The sequence below is a fragment of the Glycine max genome, chromosome 17 (assembly GCF_000004515.6).
Source record: "Glycine max cultivar Williams 82 chromosome 17, Glycine_max_v4.0, whole genome shotgun sequence".
In the NCBI taxonomy this organism is placed as follows: domain Eukaryota; kingdom Viridiplantae; phylum Streptophyta; class Magnoliopsida; order Fabales; family Fabaceae; genus Glycine; species Glycine max.
In genome coordinates this window covers 38,311,502-38,326,809 of record NC_038253.2, presented here as the reverse complement: position 1 = coordinate 38,326,809, position 15,308 = coordinate 38,311,502, and the positions used below count along the sequence as shown (strand labels likewise).

Here is a 15,308-nt window from a genome sequence, read left to right as displayed (position 1 = left end):
ATGGTTTTATTTTATATGTTGTTAATTTATTTTAATATTTTATTATTTAAAATATATTATATAATTTTAATATTGTTTCATTTAAATATTTTTGTTTATTTAAAATTTAGATAATCTATTAATAAAATATATACTAAAATTAAAAATAATATAATACATTAATATAAAATGAACCATACAAATTAAATAAAAACATAAAACATAGAAACTATGTTAGTCATGTACTTGTTTGTATGTACAATTAGTACAATTATATCATTCACTTTTACACAATGAGTATTTCTTAGGTGTATTTGAAATTGATTCATCCATCTCATTGCATATTAAAGTTCATACTAAAATTTAAAACAAAAATAATACATTAATTTTAATATGTATTTTTATTAAAAGATTATCTAAATTTTAAATAAATAAAAACATTTAAATAAAACAATATTAAAACTATTTAATATATTTAAATAATAAAATATTAAAATAAATTAACAGCATATAAAATAAAACCATACAAAATATATACCATATTAAATAAAAACTATTAATAAGTAAAATTAAAGTTATTTATTTGATAATTAACTAAATAAATTTTTATAATTTGAAAAAATTAGAAAAAAAACCGTAAAAAAATAAAAACTATTATTTAAAAAAACAAATAACTTTAACATTTTAAAAAAGATTTTACAATTTCAAAGTCATAAAACCAAAAACAAAATAAAAAAAAAACTTTTACAAATTAAATATTGTAAAAAAAAGTTTAAATGAAGTCGTAAACAATTTTATGACTTCGGTTAAAAAGAATACACGAAGTCGTAATATGTATCACGACTTCTAGTTTTTTTTTACGACTTATTCCTTCGGAGTAATTATTTTAAAATGACCCCAATTGGAAACATAAAAAAAAAATACCCCTAAACAGTCAAAAAAGCCTAAAATTTATGGGGAATAGAATTTTTTTGTTGTAAAATAAAGTAGGAAAGTTTACACTCAACTCACAAAAAAGAACAGAACAAGTTACTTAAAATTACATTAACAATTAAATAATTATAAGGGTAAAAATAACAGCTATTTGTGGGAGGTAAAGGATTTGGGTGATACAAAATTACAAATCTGTGGGACAACCGCATTGATTGTTGGACGTTTGAAATTACTTGATGCCAAAAATTTTGGAAACACAATTGGGTAAGATACTACCTTCTATAAATCACATTGAAGAGACCAGTTAAATAGTTACAAAAACATATGGAAAAAAAATAGTGAAAGAAAGATTAATAGCCAATCAGGAACCTCCTTGCCATAGAAACCAGAACAGATGAAAAAAATGATAATCAACGATTTATACTTCACATTAGCCGCATTTCATCAAATAGGTTGTAGGCAAGTATGCAAGTTCGTTAAATACTTAAATCCCCAAAGTCCTAACATTTATTCAGGAAAAAAAATAAACTAACATTCACAAAGATTATACTAAGGTCAAACATTTAACATCCGTAATGACACATGCACTTATTTAATTCATTGCACAAAGGAATTATTATATTTTCATACTTCTAGATACATATATTGATAAAATAACTTTTTTCACTGTAATTGTATAATTTTACATCACAAATTTTTGCTTTTATTATTTTTAACGATCATTCATTTCCTGTGCCACACAAGCACACAAAATTCAATAATATATCATGAATTAAAAAATCAAAAACATATTTAAAAGCAAAAATGGATTTTGAAAAAATGTTATGCTTGAAATAGTGACCAGCTTGAACAAAAGAAAAATAAAACTTACCAAATCCAATATAAAAAAACAAATAGAAGAAGCAGAAATGAAGAGATGGCCTTCATCTTTATTTGATTTTAGAGCAATATACTCTTGCTTCAATCTAATCCTTCCCAATGGGCTGATATGAAGCTATATAAAACACATATACCTAGCTATATATAAAGAAAATACATTTTGATATCTATTTTTGTTTAAGACCATTTTATTCTTTAGTAACTACACACTTTTTATATTGATATTAGAAACTACACCCTTTAGCAAATTTGTCGTACTAAATTGATATCGTAGTTAAAACAAATCACACCTAAATCCAACACATTAATTAAGTGATAAAATAATGTTTTAACATATTACAATGGTTTGATAAAAAAAAATGGATATGAAACATATCCATTTTTTATAAAAAAAAATATTACATGTATCATTTTTTATAAAAAAAAGTTGTTACAAAACAATTTTAATTTAATATGCATTACATAATTATAGAATTAAGAATTAGATAAACGAAAGAGAAGTGTGAGAATTAGATAAAATGTTAAAGCAAGAATTTATATATATATATATATATATATATATATATATATATATATATTAAATACACGATTTAAATTGATTAAATGTTTTTTGGGAGGTTTTCATAATTTGATTTACTAATGGTGAAGTGATGATAAAAATGAATTTCGATATTGATAAATAATATGGTAATATATTATTGTGACGAAACAAGCTATAGAATTAAGTTGTAGTTGATAGCACAAGTAGTGTATTAATAATTAGTTTATTAATCATTATAAAAATATTATTTCATTATTTGAGAAATACTTATTTAATTTTGTCCTAAATTTGATTATTGATTAGTTAAAGAATATATACTAAAGAAATTATATAAAAGGTTTAAATATTCAGAATTAAATGAAAATAGAAAATTATTTTGTTGATCCGATTTGGAGAAATATGAGCATTTTTAAAATCTAATGTGGCAATGCCATGATTCACATATCGATTTTAATAAAACTATTTGATTCTATATAGTTAGAGTATATTACCATTTTTAATATATTATATTATTAAAAAGTAAAATAAATAATATAATAAATCTTTGAAAAAGATGTGAAATTTTAGGAAGATTTAAAATAGTCTATGGTATGAAAGAAATAAAATAGAAATAGGAGTTGCAAGATTTAAAAATAATGAAATAATTTTCAATAACTAATAGTTATTTTGTAGTTTTCTTATAAAAAAAAAGGGTGTCTAAATTTTATCATGTCAAGAACTGGAGAAGTTTTACAAACACATTCTATTGCACATGCAATGAACAATTCTTGTCTTCATATATAGAACTCTTGGGATACATGAAACAAAGTAGGAGCTTGTACAAGAACCTTTATATATTTATTATGTTATGATCAAATAAATTATCATATATCCTGAATTGGAAGTTGAATCCTTAACATTTTCTTGTCTCCATTTCCTATCATGCATCTAACATTGTGATGGAAATTAACCTCATTAACTGAGCACAATATGGGATTTGCTAACGAGAGAATTTCCTTCGGATGTAACATCTATTTCAGTGTTTAAGCCAGGAACTTTTGGCTTTGACAATAATTTATCATAATTCAACATTAAAATTTAAAAACACTGAAGACATATCTTCTGGTCATTGTTGCACGTGCATAATAATGCTACTTGTATGCATCGCATGATTTCAGAGAACATGCATTGTTTCCTAATACTTCAACAAACAGTTCAGCTTCCTATTTGTGTTTGCCTCAACTTGATCTCCCAAAAATGATCGAGCCAAGCCAAAGTATGATACTTTGGGATCCATATTTGCGTCTAGTGAAATATTGCTAGTTTTTAGATCTCTCAATAATCCTTAGCCTAGACTCTTGATGAAGATACAAAAGTCCTCTAGCTAGCAATGCCACTAGTTATGTTACGTTGAAACGCTTACGCCAATCTATAGAACCTTCCTTTTGGTTTCATCTAGTCAAATACATACATTTAACATGGCAGTTGCAGTCTTCTTAATTTCCTAAACTATAAATAGAAAGATTATAATAGATGTTTAGAATGAATCATAAAGGCTCGAACCAAAAGCAAAGTAGTCCAAGTGATGGTTGGCCATGTACTCATAAATAAACATTTTTTATCCTCCTTCAATGCAGCAACCAAGGAGCTTTACAAGATTATACGGTGCTGAAGTTTTGCAATCAACGCCACTTCATTTTTTGAACTCATCCAAGCCTGTCTAGATTACTTTGAAATCCTTTTCACAGCTAACTCTTTCCCTAGCTTCTATCAGTGTGTCCTAAAAAATAATCATCAACTATACCTAGAAACTTAAGAAATATTTCAAGAAAAATATAAGTTTTGGTTGGATATTAGTTTTTTATCAGACGGGTCAAATTCCCCAAACAAAATTGTTGTCGAAAATTTTTCGGTAACATTAGCTAAGACACAAATTAAAAGTTGATAAATCAATCTCTTCTTTTCTCAATATATTTCTTCTTTTCTCAATATATTTTTGTAAGGCTTGTTGTAACTTTTTTCTTGTAGTTAATTGGACAAAGTGTAAACTAACCTCCGGTTATTTGAGAAAATGGTTAGTATCAGATAAATAACATTGTTTCCGTCTTTTAAACTCCCAAAAAAATTAATGGCTGATTTATAACTGATGAAATGAATTTGTTTTAAGAAATTATAGTGCAATGAGAAGAGTATGTCATTATGCCACAACAACAAAATGTAACAATACCTTTTTGATAAAATGAGATAAATGTGCATGCTTTTTAATTAAACACATTATTATGTGAGAAGAAATTGTACAAATATTAAGTGGGAGAGGACAATTACTGACATTGGTCTAAGAGAACGAAAAATGGTAGAAATAAATTTATTTACATAAAGCAAAGATCCTAAGTGGAAGCAGTTTCTAACATTAATAAAGGAAGCGTGTAGTTATTAAAGGGTAAAGTGATCTTAAAAAAATAAATATCAAAATGTATTCCGTTTATATATATAGTTAGATATATGTGCTTTTTTATATAGCTTCATATCAACCCATTGGGAAGGATTAAATTGAAGAAAGGAGTATATTCCTCTAAAATCAAATTAAGATGAAGGCCATCTCTTCATTTATGCTTCTTCTACTTGTTTTTTACATTGGAAATGGTAAGTTTTGTTTTTCATTTGCTCAAGCTAGTCACTATTTTAAGCATAACAATTTTTAAAAATTCATTTTGGCTTTTAAATATGTTTTTTATTTTTCAATTCATGATATATTATTGAATTTTGTGTACTTGTGTGTGACACAGGAAATGAAGGACCGATGAAAGTAATAGAAGCAAAAATTTGTGACGTAAAATTATATGATTATTGTGAAGAAAGTTGTTTCACCGATACATGTGTCCAGAAATATGGAATACAGCAATTCTTTTGTGCAATGAATTGAATCAGTGCATGTGTCGTTACCGATGTTAACTATTTGATCTTTTCTAATATAATCCTTATGAATGTTAGTTTATGTTTTTTTTTCCTTAAATAAATGTTATTACATGTAATAGTATGCAGTTGGGGACTCAAAATAAAACTACCCTTTTATTATTATATCAATTTGTTTAAATTTTCATTATTCCTTTTGAGATTGTGATTATTCATTCCATGTATAATTTCAATTTAATATGTCCAAAATATGGTGTTAAAAATGAATTTATAATAAAAAATTATACATTCATAAAAAAGAATGATATTTTTCCATTTATATTATTTTAAAAATAGATTTTAATGATATTTGTATAACTTTCTGTTCTTTAGTTTTCTAATAACGTGAGAAAGACAAAAATAGAAGAGGCGGAATTTTAACTTTCCAACTATTTAAACAATATAAATTACTTTAAAAATAATTCATTCATTATTATTCCCTTTCTTTTTCTTCTAATAATCATCGTTATAGTATAATCTGATTTGACCCAAATTAGTGGAAAAAATCAAGGAAGTTGTACATAAATTTACATACCACACATGATATATTTTAAAAAATTGAAGTTAGATCATACCCAAATTAATCCATCAAGTTTATTTTTTTTATCTCCTGATATTTAATAGTTTTTTTAGGGATACATAATAAATTTTTAAAGTTTGAAACAATGAATAAATAATGTTTTGGGGTACATTCATCTCTCAAATATTGTTATAATTGTAGAATGAAAGAATTAGGGGACAAAGGTCTTTTTAGTTTTAAAGGAGTCGCATAGTCTTGAGAAAGAAATTTATACAAAATATTGTCTTGTGAAAAATTAAAAAATGTTTATAAAATATATTATAAATAACTATATTTAATAACATTTACATAATATTTATTATGTTTCTAATTACTGACATTTAATTAAATTGAGTCTCTTAATTACAAATTATCATTAAGTGCTAATTAAGTACAATTTAAAATCATCAATAACTGATTATAATTTTTTTAAGCAGTCACTGATTATAAATTACAACTTATTTACGTTTTATTAAATTAAAATTTAAATTAATGACTTCTTTATGACAAGATTGTCTGAATTGATTTTTTTATTAAAATATTTTATACAAACTTTATCTTCATTCTCTTTAATATAGGCATTCGAAATTCAAAAGGACAATTATAGCTATAAATCACATGAAAAGACTGAATACTCTAATATTTATTTTAAGATGCACTTACCTATCATATGAATTTTCAAGGTATACTTTAATTTATATATTTATATTTTAATTTAAATGTTTGGGGGTTTAGTTTGAAAATAATTGAAAATAGATTCCCCCGGTCAAATAACAAAATAGACCGCATAAAAAACATAACAAATTATGTGGTAAAAAAATTAAATAAAAAAATATAATATAATAATAATGTTAAATAAAAACAGACATTTTAAATTCTTCCAACTATCCAGTTGTTATAATATTAAAAACTGTTTTATATAATTTATTTATAGAAGGTAAAAAAGAAACATTCCAAAATCCATGATCTGCTTATACTGAAAACTTTAGATGTATTAATCTAGATTTGTTCATTTTTTCATGTCAGCATTTATTAGTTGACCAAATCAGGGAAAATAGAAGTTCTGATATCAGTTTTCTTTATCAATTGTAAACGGGTCCAAATTCATCTTTGCAAGCAAAATTGCTCATGAAAAGTTTTGAGTGACGTTAGTTAAGACTGACTTGAAAGTTGATAAATCAATGTTTTCCTTCCTCAATATATTTAAAAGGCTTGCTGCAATTTTTTTCTTAAAAATAAATAACTATAAACCAACATCAGGTAACTTGAGAGAATGTTTAATAACCCATAAATAACATTGTTTCATTCTTTTAAAATCTTTGCCCAGGAGAATGTTGCAGAAAAAAATTAATGACTGTTTTTTAAACTGATGAAATGAATTTGTTTTAAGAAATTAAAGTGTATAGCAAGTGGTGAAAATGAGAAGAGTATGTCATTATGCCACTTAACCAAAAAGACAAATTGATATATTATTGTTCTTTATATATATATATATATATATATATATATATATATATATATATATATATATATAATATAGAGAAATAGAAAATAAAAAAAACTAAGCTCCTTTGACATGGCAGAAATATAAATGTCCACTCATCCTTTCTGGTTAAACATTATTATGTGAGAAGAAACTATACAAATATTAAGTGAAAGAGGACAATTATTCGATAGTGGTCTAAGAAAATGAAAAAAGGTGAAAATATATTGATTTACACGAAAAAAAAAATCCATACGTATGAGCAGTTTCTAACATAAATTCAAAGTGTATATTTACTAAAGGATAAAGTGATCTTAAAATAAAACCAGATATCAAGATGTATTCCCTTTATATATATATATATATATATATAGTTAGACGAGGTACAAATACAATAACAGAACCGTCATTTAGTATACCAAACTTGTAGAATTTTAACGAAAGTCAGAGTTATGGCAAATGCATTCTTTATTAAAAGAAACTAATGCTGAATGTTTTTCTTTTTTTCTTTTTATACAATTCGTTTACATGAATCAAATTCATTTTTTCACATTATTGTGACAGATAGGCCTAAAATACATTCCTAAAATAAAATAGCAGCAGCAATTATACGAATTACTTTTTTTTGTTTCCTGTGGTTGGATGAAACTTAAGAGCAGTGGATTATCATCATTATCACATATGATGAAGCAATATTCAAGAGGTGCAAGAACTGTATGAATAGGAATAAGAGTTTATGTACAACGGGAAATGAAAATAGTTGTCATTTGAACACACTATGCTGTGGCAGCAGCTTGTTCTTCAACAGCCTGTGATGCTGGCAGAAGGGTGCAAATCAGGTTGCGGTCACCGTACACATTATCAACACGTCCTGATACACATGTTACATTTATTAATTAGTCTATGCATTTCTTTCTCAAACAAATTTATGAAGCCACTAGCCCACTACATACAACATAGCACCTCTTCAATAGACTATAGAAAATGTTAGTAACACACTCTATTGGCTGAAATTCATAGGTTCCATTAAATCTGAGTCTTATTCCTCATTGGGTCAGTTCTATTCCCAAATTAGTGGGAATCATGATTTTCAGCCAATAAAAGAGTGTTAGAAAGAGAGTATAAGAGAATATGTTGCTAGCATTCCTCCTAATCTATATCAAACAAGAGATAATGGAGTAGGTTCCTTGCGTGAAGGATGTCATAAGAAAAAGAAATTATTGTATTTGTATTGTCTAAAAGATCATATAATCCTGGCAAATCTCCATGAGACATGTAACCACATTTTTTAAATTGTTGTTGTGTCTCGTGAACATTGGTTGGGACTACATAGTAATAATTTCTTGAAATGAGAAACATATAGTAATGTAAACAACTACATGATTACCTGTGGTAGGCCAGAACTTTGAAGCACGGAGCCAAGGAGCTGGGAAGGCTGCATATTCCCTGGAGTATGGTTTTGTCCATGCATCAGCCATGAGCAGTGATGGTGGATGAGGGGCGCTCTGTAGAACATTATAGATAATCAATAAAAAGTTCACGAACTTGGTTGAAATTGTGAATGAAATATGCAGCCAATGTTGTGTACTACTAGACAATCAAACTAAAACAAGTATTTCTCTTCTTAGTAACATCATACAAATGAAGAACAGTGTTTTTTTGTTTTTACCTTAAGTACATTGTTGTTAATGTCAGCATTTCCTTTCTCAATCTCAGCAATTTCTTGTCTAATGGAAATAAGAGCATCACAGAACCTGTCTAGTTCAGCCTGCAATGATGTTTAGTTGAATTAAAGAATAAATTAGTTCACAAAAAATTTACAAAGAAAAAGGGGCATCATAAGGACAATAATTTTCCAGTAAGGTAATACCTTGCTTTCACTCTCAGTTGGCTCAATCATGAGTGTGCCAGGCACAGGCCATGACATTGTTGGTGCATGAAAACCGTAGTCCATGAGGCGCTTTGCAACATCTTCAGGCTCAATTCCAGCAGTATTCTACAATGGGAATAGCTTACAAGTAATCAGAACATGAACAATTCTAATTAATTGAAGAACAACTGCAATCATGGAATGGACTTACCTTAAAGCCTCTCAGGTCAATGATGAATTCATGAGCAACTGTTCCATTGACTCCACGGAAAAGAACGGGATAATAATTCTGTAGGAGTCAAAGTTAAACCAAGGATCATATACAGAATCACAGTATTATGATACTAACTAGGAAAAAAAGGTTGAAAGAAATGCATGTAATCTATAAAATGAGACAAACCTCCAATCGTTTTGCCATGTAGTTTGCATTCAAAATGGCTATCTTTGATGCATCGGTGAGTCCTTTAGAACCCATCATGGCTATGTAAGTGTAAGAGATTGGCAATATGAGTGCTGAGCCCCATGGTGCGGCAGCGATGGTACCAAGTGGTTGAGGTTTGTCAGGGGCAGGAATTCCACCAGTTGCTATCTTTAATATGATAACAGATAAAAAAAATAATACAAAGACAATGGTGTTATTAAAAAGCAAGAACTAAGTCACACAAATGTTTTGTCTTCACAAGAATTTCAGTTCTTGTGAAAGCAATGCACTATCTATTGAATATAATTGAAAACATGTATGCATATTATACATAATGTCATCCTTAACAATACAGAGAGGCTTACCACAGGGTGTGATGGTAAAAATGGTGCCAAGTGTTTCTTTACACCTATAGGACCCATGCCAGGGCCACCTCCTCCATGAGGGATGCAAAATGTCTTGTGGAGATTGAGATGGCATACATCTGCTCCTATCCAACCTGGGCTTGTGAGTCCCACCTGTAAACATGAACCAATGATAATTGAACATTTGAACATACATCTTTTGAAAATTAGGCACAAATTGATAATTTTGGACCAACATGACATGAAGAATGTGGCAATAAAACAAACAGTAGTCAATAGTTTTGTAAGACATGACTGAAATTTTGGATCAATTCACAATTTGAAGATTAAAAAATAGAGAGAAATTAGTTCCATAAACTATATATGTCTTTGGTAATACAATATCATCCTGAACTACTATGTACCCGGAGAACTATACGAGACAGACACTTGGCCCAACACTAAACGCATGAATGTAAACATATGTATAGAAAAACAAACCTGAGCATTCATGTTGGCACCATCCATATATACTTGGCCTCCATTATCATGAATAATCTTGCAAATTTCGTCAATACCTTCCTCATAAACACCGTGAGTTGAAGGATATGTTACCTGCAATTTAAATTAAAACCAAACTAATGTAAAAAAATGCCTAGGTTTGACAATACCCTCAATTATCTGGTATAGAGTAAATAATATGAGTAAGATTCTATAGGAAGCAAGTTGTACCATAAGTGCAGATAAGTTGTCCTTATGTGTTTCGGCAGCCTTTCTCAATTCTTCTATATTAATGTTACCCTTGGCGTCAGTTCCAACAGAGACAATTTTCATTCCACACATAGCAGCACTAGCAGGATTTGTACCATGTGCTGAGACAGGTATAATGCAAACATTGCGGTGGTGGTCTCCCCTTGCCTACAGTTTCCAATGGCCAAAAGAAGTAAGAAGCATCACAGGAATTTAATCAGAGATAGTAATGTAGGAAAATCATCGCATCTCTTTTAGATATGTAGCAATAGAAAATGGCACAACTAAGGCTATTGTACAATAGGCTGAAATGAAAATACAAAGTCACATTCAATAATCACACAAAAACTTTTATATCCTAAGAGTAAATCAGAAGAACCATAAATTTCCTAATAAATTATCAATTTATCATAAAGATCCAAGTATGATCCATACCAAATGATATGCACGAATAACCATAAGTCCGGCATATTCTCCAGCAGCACCAGCATTTGGTTGCAAGGAGAAGGAGTCAAACCCAGTGATGGTGCACAACAGTTCACCCAAATTATTGAACATTTCCTGATACCAGATTTGATTGTTTAGACAAAGAAAACACGACTTCTATCCCATATTTTCAGGCACGCAACAGTATATATATGTGAATTTCTTTGAGTCATAATTGTTGTAAGATTATTTAAACATAGAATTACCTGATAACCTTGAGCCTGGTCAACTGGTGCAAAAGGGTGAATATCAGTAAAGCTGGGCCATGTCACAGGCATCATTTCAGTTGTTGCATTCAGCTTCATTGTACAAGATCCAAGTGGAATCATACTGTGGCATAGTGAGAGATCTTTTGATTGTAGCTTATACAAGTACCTAAGCAACTCATGCTCAGTTTGGTACCTATGAAGAGACAAATAAAATTGATGTAAGTTTCCATAACATAATCACATGAATTCAAAGTTTGTGAAAAGGGACATACATGTTAAAGATAGAGTGTGTCAGATAAGGGCTCTTCCTAACTAATCCAGAAGGAATCGCACTCTGAACTTCTGGTGCAAGAGATGCAGCAGTGAAGGGGACCTGTATATAGATTAACATCAAAATCATGAGTAATGACATAATCGATAATTGTGAAATGGATATATAATATGTAATCATACTTACCGGCTTTCCACCAGCAAAAACTTTGAAAAGATTATCAACATCCTCTAATGTGGTTGTTTCATCAAAAGCAACAGTGATCTGAAAAGCAACCAAGCTCCATCATCCAAAGACAAGCAAATACAATTAACTGATTTGGTGCAACAAAAAGCAACACTCACAGTGTTTCCATCTACAACTCGCAAATTTATTCCACTCTTGAGAGCAGCATCAGCAATTGCATGTGCATTAGAAGTCTTAACCTTCACAGTGTCAAAGAAGGGAAGGTCCTGAACTTCCACAGTTCCAAGTTTCTTTAATCCAAGAGCAAATGCCCCAGCAAGACCATGAACACGGTGTGCAATGTTCTTCAGGCCTTCGGGTCCATGATACACAGCATACATGGCAGCCATGTTTGCAAGCAGTGCCTAAACAAAACCAACCAGTATCAAAAATATCATCAACCAAGTCAAACAAAATAAAAAATAAAAAAAAGAAGCTCCAGGAACACACTAACACAAGGCTTCATGCTAATCCATCCTTAACAGAAAGTTCCAAAACAAAAAATATCATTTGAAACATGAATACATAGTTGAAAAAATTAGAGTTTAATTTTGATACAAAGTATAAAAATTTGATATACTATCAGTCGGTGAAAAATCACCTTGAATATGACTTTCAAAGCAATTATTACAAAAGTTAGCAATCTTACGATACATAGCAATCCATAATTAGACGACAACGAATAAAACCTTTCTACTGTCAGTGCATTCTAATTCTAATTACTGCAAAACACAACAATCTTACCATACGTGAAAATCCATGCTTAGATAACAGTGTAAAAAACCTTTATTCTGGCAGTGCATTCTAATTAATACTGTAAAAGTCATCAATCTTACCATACATGACAATCCAAGATTAGATGAAAGTGTAAAAAAACCTTTGCATATTATCAGTACAATCTAACTAAAATCAAAATATTGGATATTTAAGTTCTTAATAGCTTTTGCAATTTTGCACGCCAAAGCCAATGACTAAAAATGATTGAACTACCAAAAAATCAAAAGTAGTTTACCTGAGCAGTGCAAATGTTGCTGGTAGCCTTGTCCCTCCTGATATGCTGCTCCCTAGTTTGCATTGCCATCCTCAAAGCGGTCTTTCCGGAAGAATCGACACTGACCCCGATGATTCTCCCAGGCATCATCCTCTTGTACTCTTGTGAAGTGGCCAAGAAAGCTGCATGAGGCCCTCCATACCCCATTGGCACCCCGAACCTCTGAGCCGAGCCAACAACAATATCTGCCCCAAACTCCCCAGGAGGCTTCAACACAGTCAGTGCCAACAAATCACTTGCCATAACAACCTTCACCTCATGAGCATGAGCCTTCTTCACAAACTCTCCATAGTCCAAAACCTCTCCCTCAGTGCCAGGGTACTGCACAAGCACACCACAAACATCCCCAGACTTGTAATCAATGTCCTTAAGATCTGCTGTCACAACCTTGAGATCAAAACCATCAGCTCTTGTCTTGCAAATATCAATTGTCTGAGGGTGGCAGTTACTTGCAATAATGAAGGTCTTCTTCTTCCCTTTCTGAATATTATTACACATAGACATTGCTTCAGCAGCAGCAGTACCCTCATCAAGCAATGAAGCATTCGACATAGGCAAGCCGGTGAGGTCGGTGATCATGGTTTGGTAATTCAGCAATGACTCAAGCCTCCCCTGAGATATCTCAGCCTGGTAAGGTGTGTACTGAGTGTACCAAGCAGGGTTCTCCATTATGTTCCTCAGGATCACTGGTGGAACATGAGTGTTATAGTACCCCATGCCAATGTAGGACTTAAAAACCTTGTTCTTTGAGGCCAAGTCCTTCATGTGCTCTATCATCTGGCTCTCTGTAAGCCCTGCATCGAATTTCCCGAATGTCATTTCCTTCAAGCGGATCGATTTAGGCACCGTGGCGTCCACGAGGGAGTCGAGGCTCTCGAATCCAATCGACTCTGCCATCTTGCTCTGTTCCTCGGGTGTGGCAGAGTTGTGGCGCCGGGGGAAAGTGTCACTCGGTTGAAGCGCTTCAACCGAGATGGATCGGGCGGAACCAGCACCAGCAACAACGCTGCGTGATATGTTCATGTTTCTTCCCAGAAGGGTCTCTGTTTTGGATCCCCTGCTTCGAAGAACAGGGGAGGAAACAGAGGACATGCACCTGGAGGAAGAGTAGAGCAGTATGGGGGTGGTGGAAGAGTGCAGCACGGATTCATTCTTCTGATGCTGCTTTGCCTCTGAAACCAGACGCCTCAGAATGGCGCGGTTTGCAAGCCTGCGAGCACGTTCCATCAGTGCTGCTGCTACTGCAGAGAGGGAAGAAAAAATACTGAAAAACAGAGAGAACAGAGGAATTAGTGTTTGGTGTGGAATTTGAGGTCTTTGAACTCTGGGAAGTGTTTTTTTTTCTTCTTTTTCTTCTTCTTGTTATGACTTCATTGGAGTGTGTGAGTGAGGATGGGGTGTAAAGTGTGGCTGACGGTATTATAGTCCTTTGAAGGCTATATTATTATATAAAATATGAACTATGTTTTATATATATATAGTGGTGATAAATTATATAATATAATTAAAGTGATGTTATATAATAAAAAGTCTAACTCAATTAATTAAATATAATATAAATTATTGTAAATTTTCTTATATTTGTTTTGGATTCCTATAGATAAAAAAAAATTATTTAGAGAAGTCAGTCGCTTAAATAAATTAGTATACCTCGATTAATTAGTCTCAATTAAGAGAAACTTTCATCACTCAAAAGTAATATTATAATTTGAAAGCTTTGATTTTGTGGAAATGAATGGGTGAATTTTTTGTGGGAGGGATAAAGTATGGTTTTGAGATCTGGTGGGAAATAGTAGGTGGTTGGTGACTGAGTGTCCACCTGTGAAGGAAAGGACAGATTCAAGGTTATCATTGTCTCACAAGAAAACACCACAAAGTGTGGAAGGGAAAAATGAATGGAAGGCGTTGAAGCTGTGGAGATTAAGTTTCAATGGAAGGCATTTAAGGGTGTCATATTTTGGGGAAGGAAAAAATGTTTTATTTTTTTTTATTTTTTTTTTTTATTTTTAAGGTTTGAAAATTGTAAGATTCTGATGAGTTGTTTGTGGCAGATCCTCTTTCACAGAATCACAGCAGGCTTATCCTTTGTGTCTCACAGGACAAATAAGCAAAAGGGTATTTTGGGGTATGAAACTTTTGAGCAAGGGCAATGTGTTTGTGACTTTGCGTGACTCAGATGCTAGTGAATTGTGTCATTAGTGTGAAATGAGATCACACCTAAGATGCTTAAAGGAACCATCACAATCTGAACGTCAGATTTTTTTTATTCAGGGAGGCTCTTCCTTTAATTCGTGGGACTCTCCATTTTGGGTATGACACTAAAAAAAAATGGTAAATGGGGTAGTTGAGGCAATATTTAAGGATCTAGTTCTAGTA

The 15,308-nt window shown here is 30.9% G+C and overlaps 1 protein-coding gene across 1 annotated transcript; it reads right to left on the bottom strand.

Moving 5' to 3' along the window:
* Positions 1-7,755: 7,755 nt before the first annotated feature.
* Positions 7,756-14,378, bottom strand: LOC100777528 (glycine dehydrogenase (decarboxylating), mitochondrial). The gene is made up of 15 exons (XM_003550222.4): positions 12,894-14,378; positions 12,001-12,246; positions 11,843-11,920; positions 11,658-11,758; positions 11,383-11,578; positions 11,126-11,251; positions 10,673-10,858; positions 10,442-10,555; positions 9,962-10,114; positions 9,576-9,764; positions 9,387-9,464; positions 9,176-9,301; positions 8,975-9,073; positions 8,693-8,810; positions 7,756-8,176 (listed from the first exon to the last, which is right to left on the bottom strand). The coding sequence occupies exons 1-15, from the start codon at positions 14,157-14,159 to the stop codon at positions 8,082-8,084; spliced, it is 3,171 nt and encodes a 1,056-aa protein (XP_003550270.1). The 5' UTR covers positions 14,160-14,378; the 3' UTR covers positions 7,756-8,081.
* Positions 14,379-15,308: the final 930 nt, after the last annotated feature.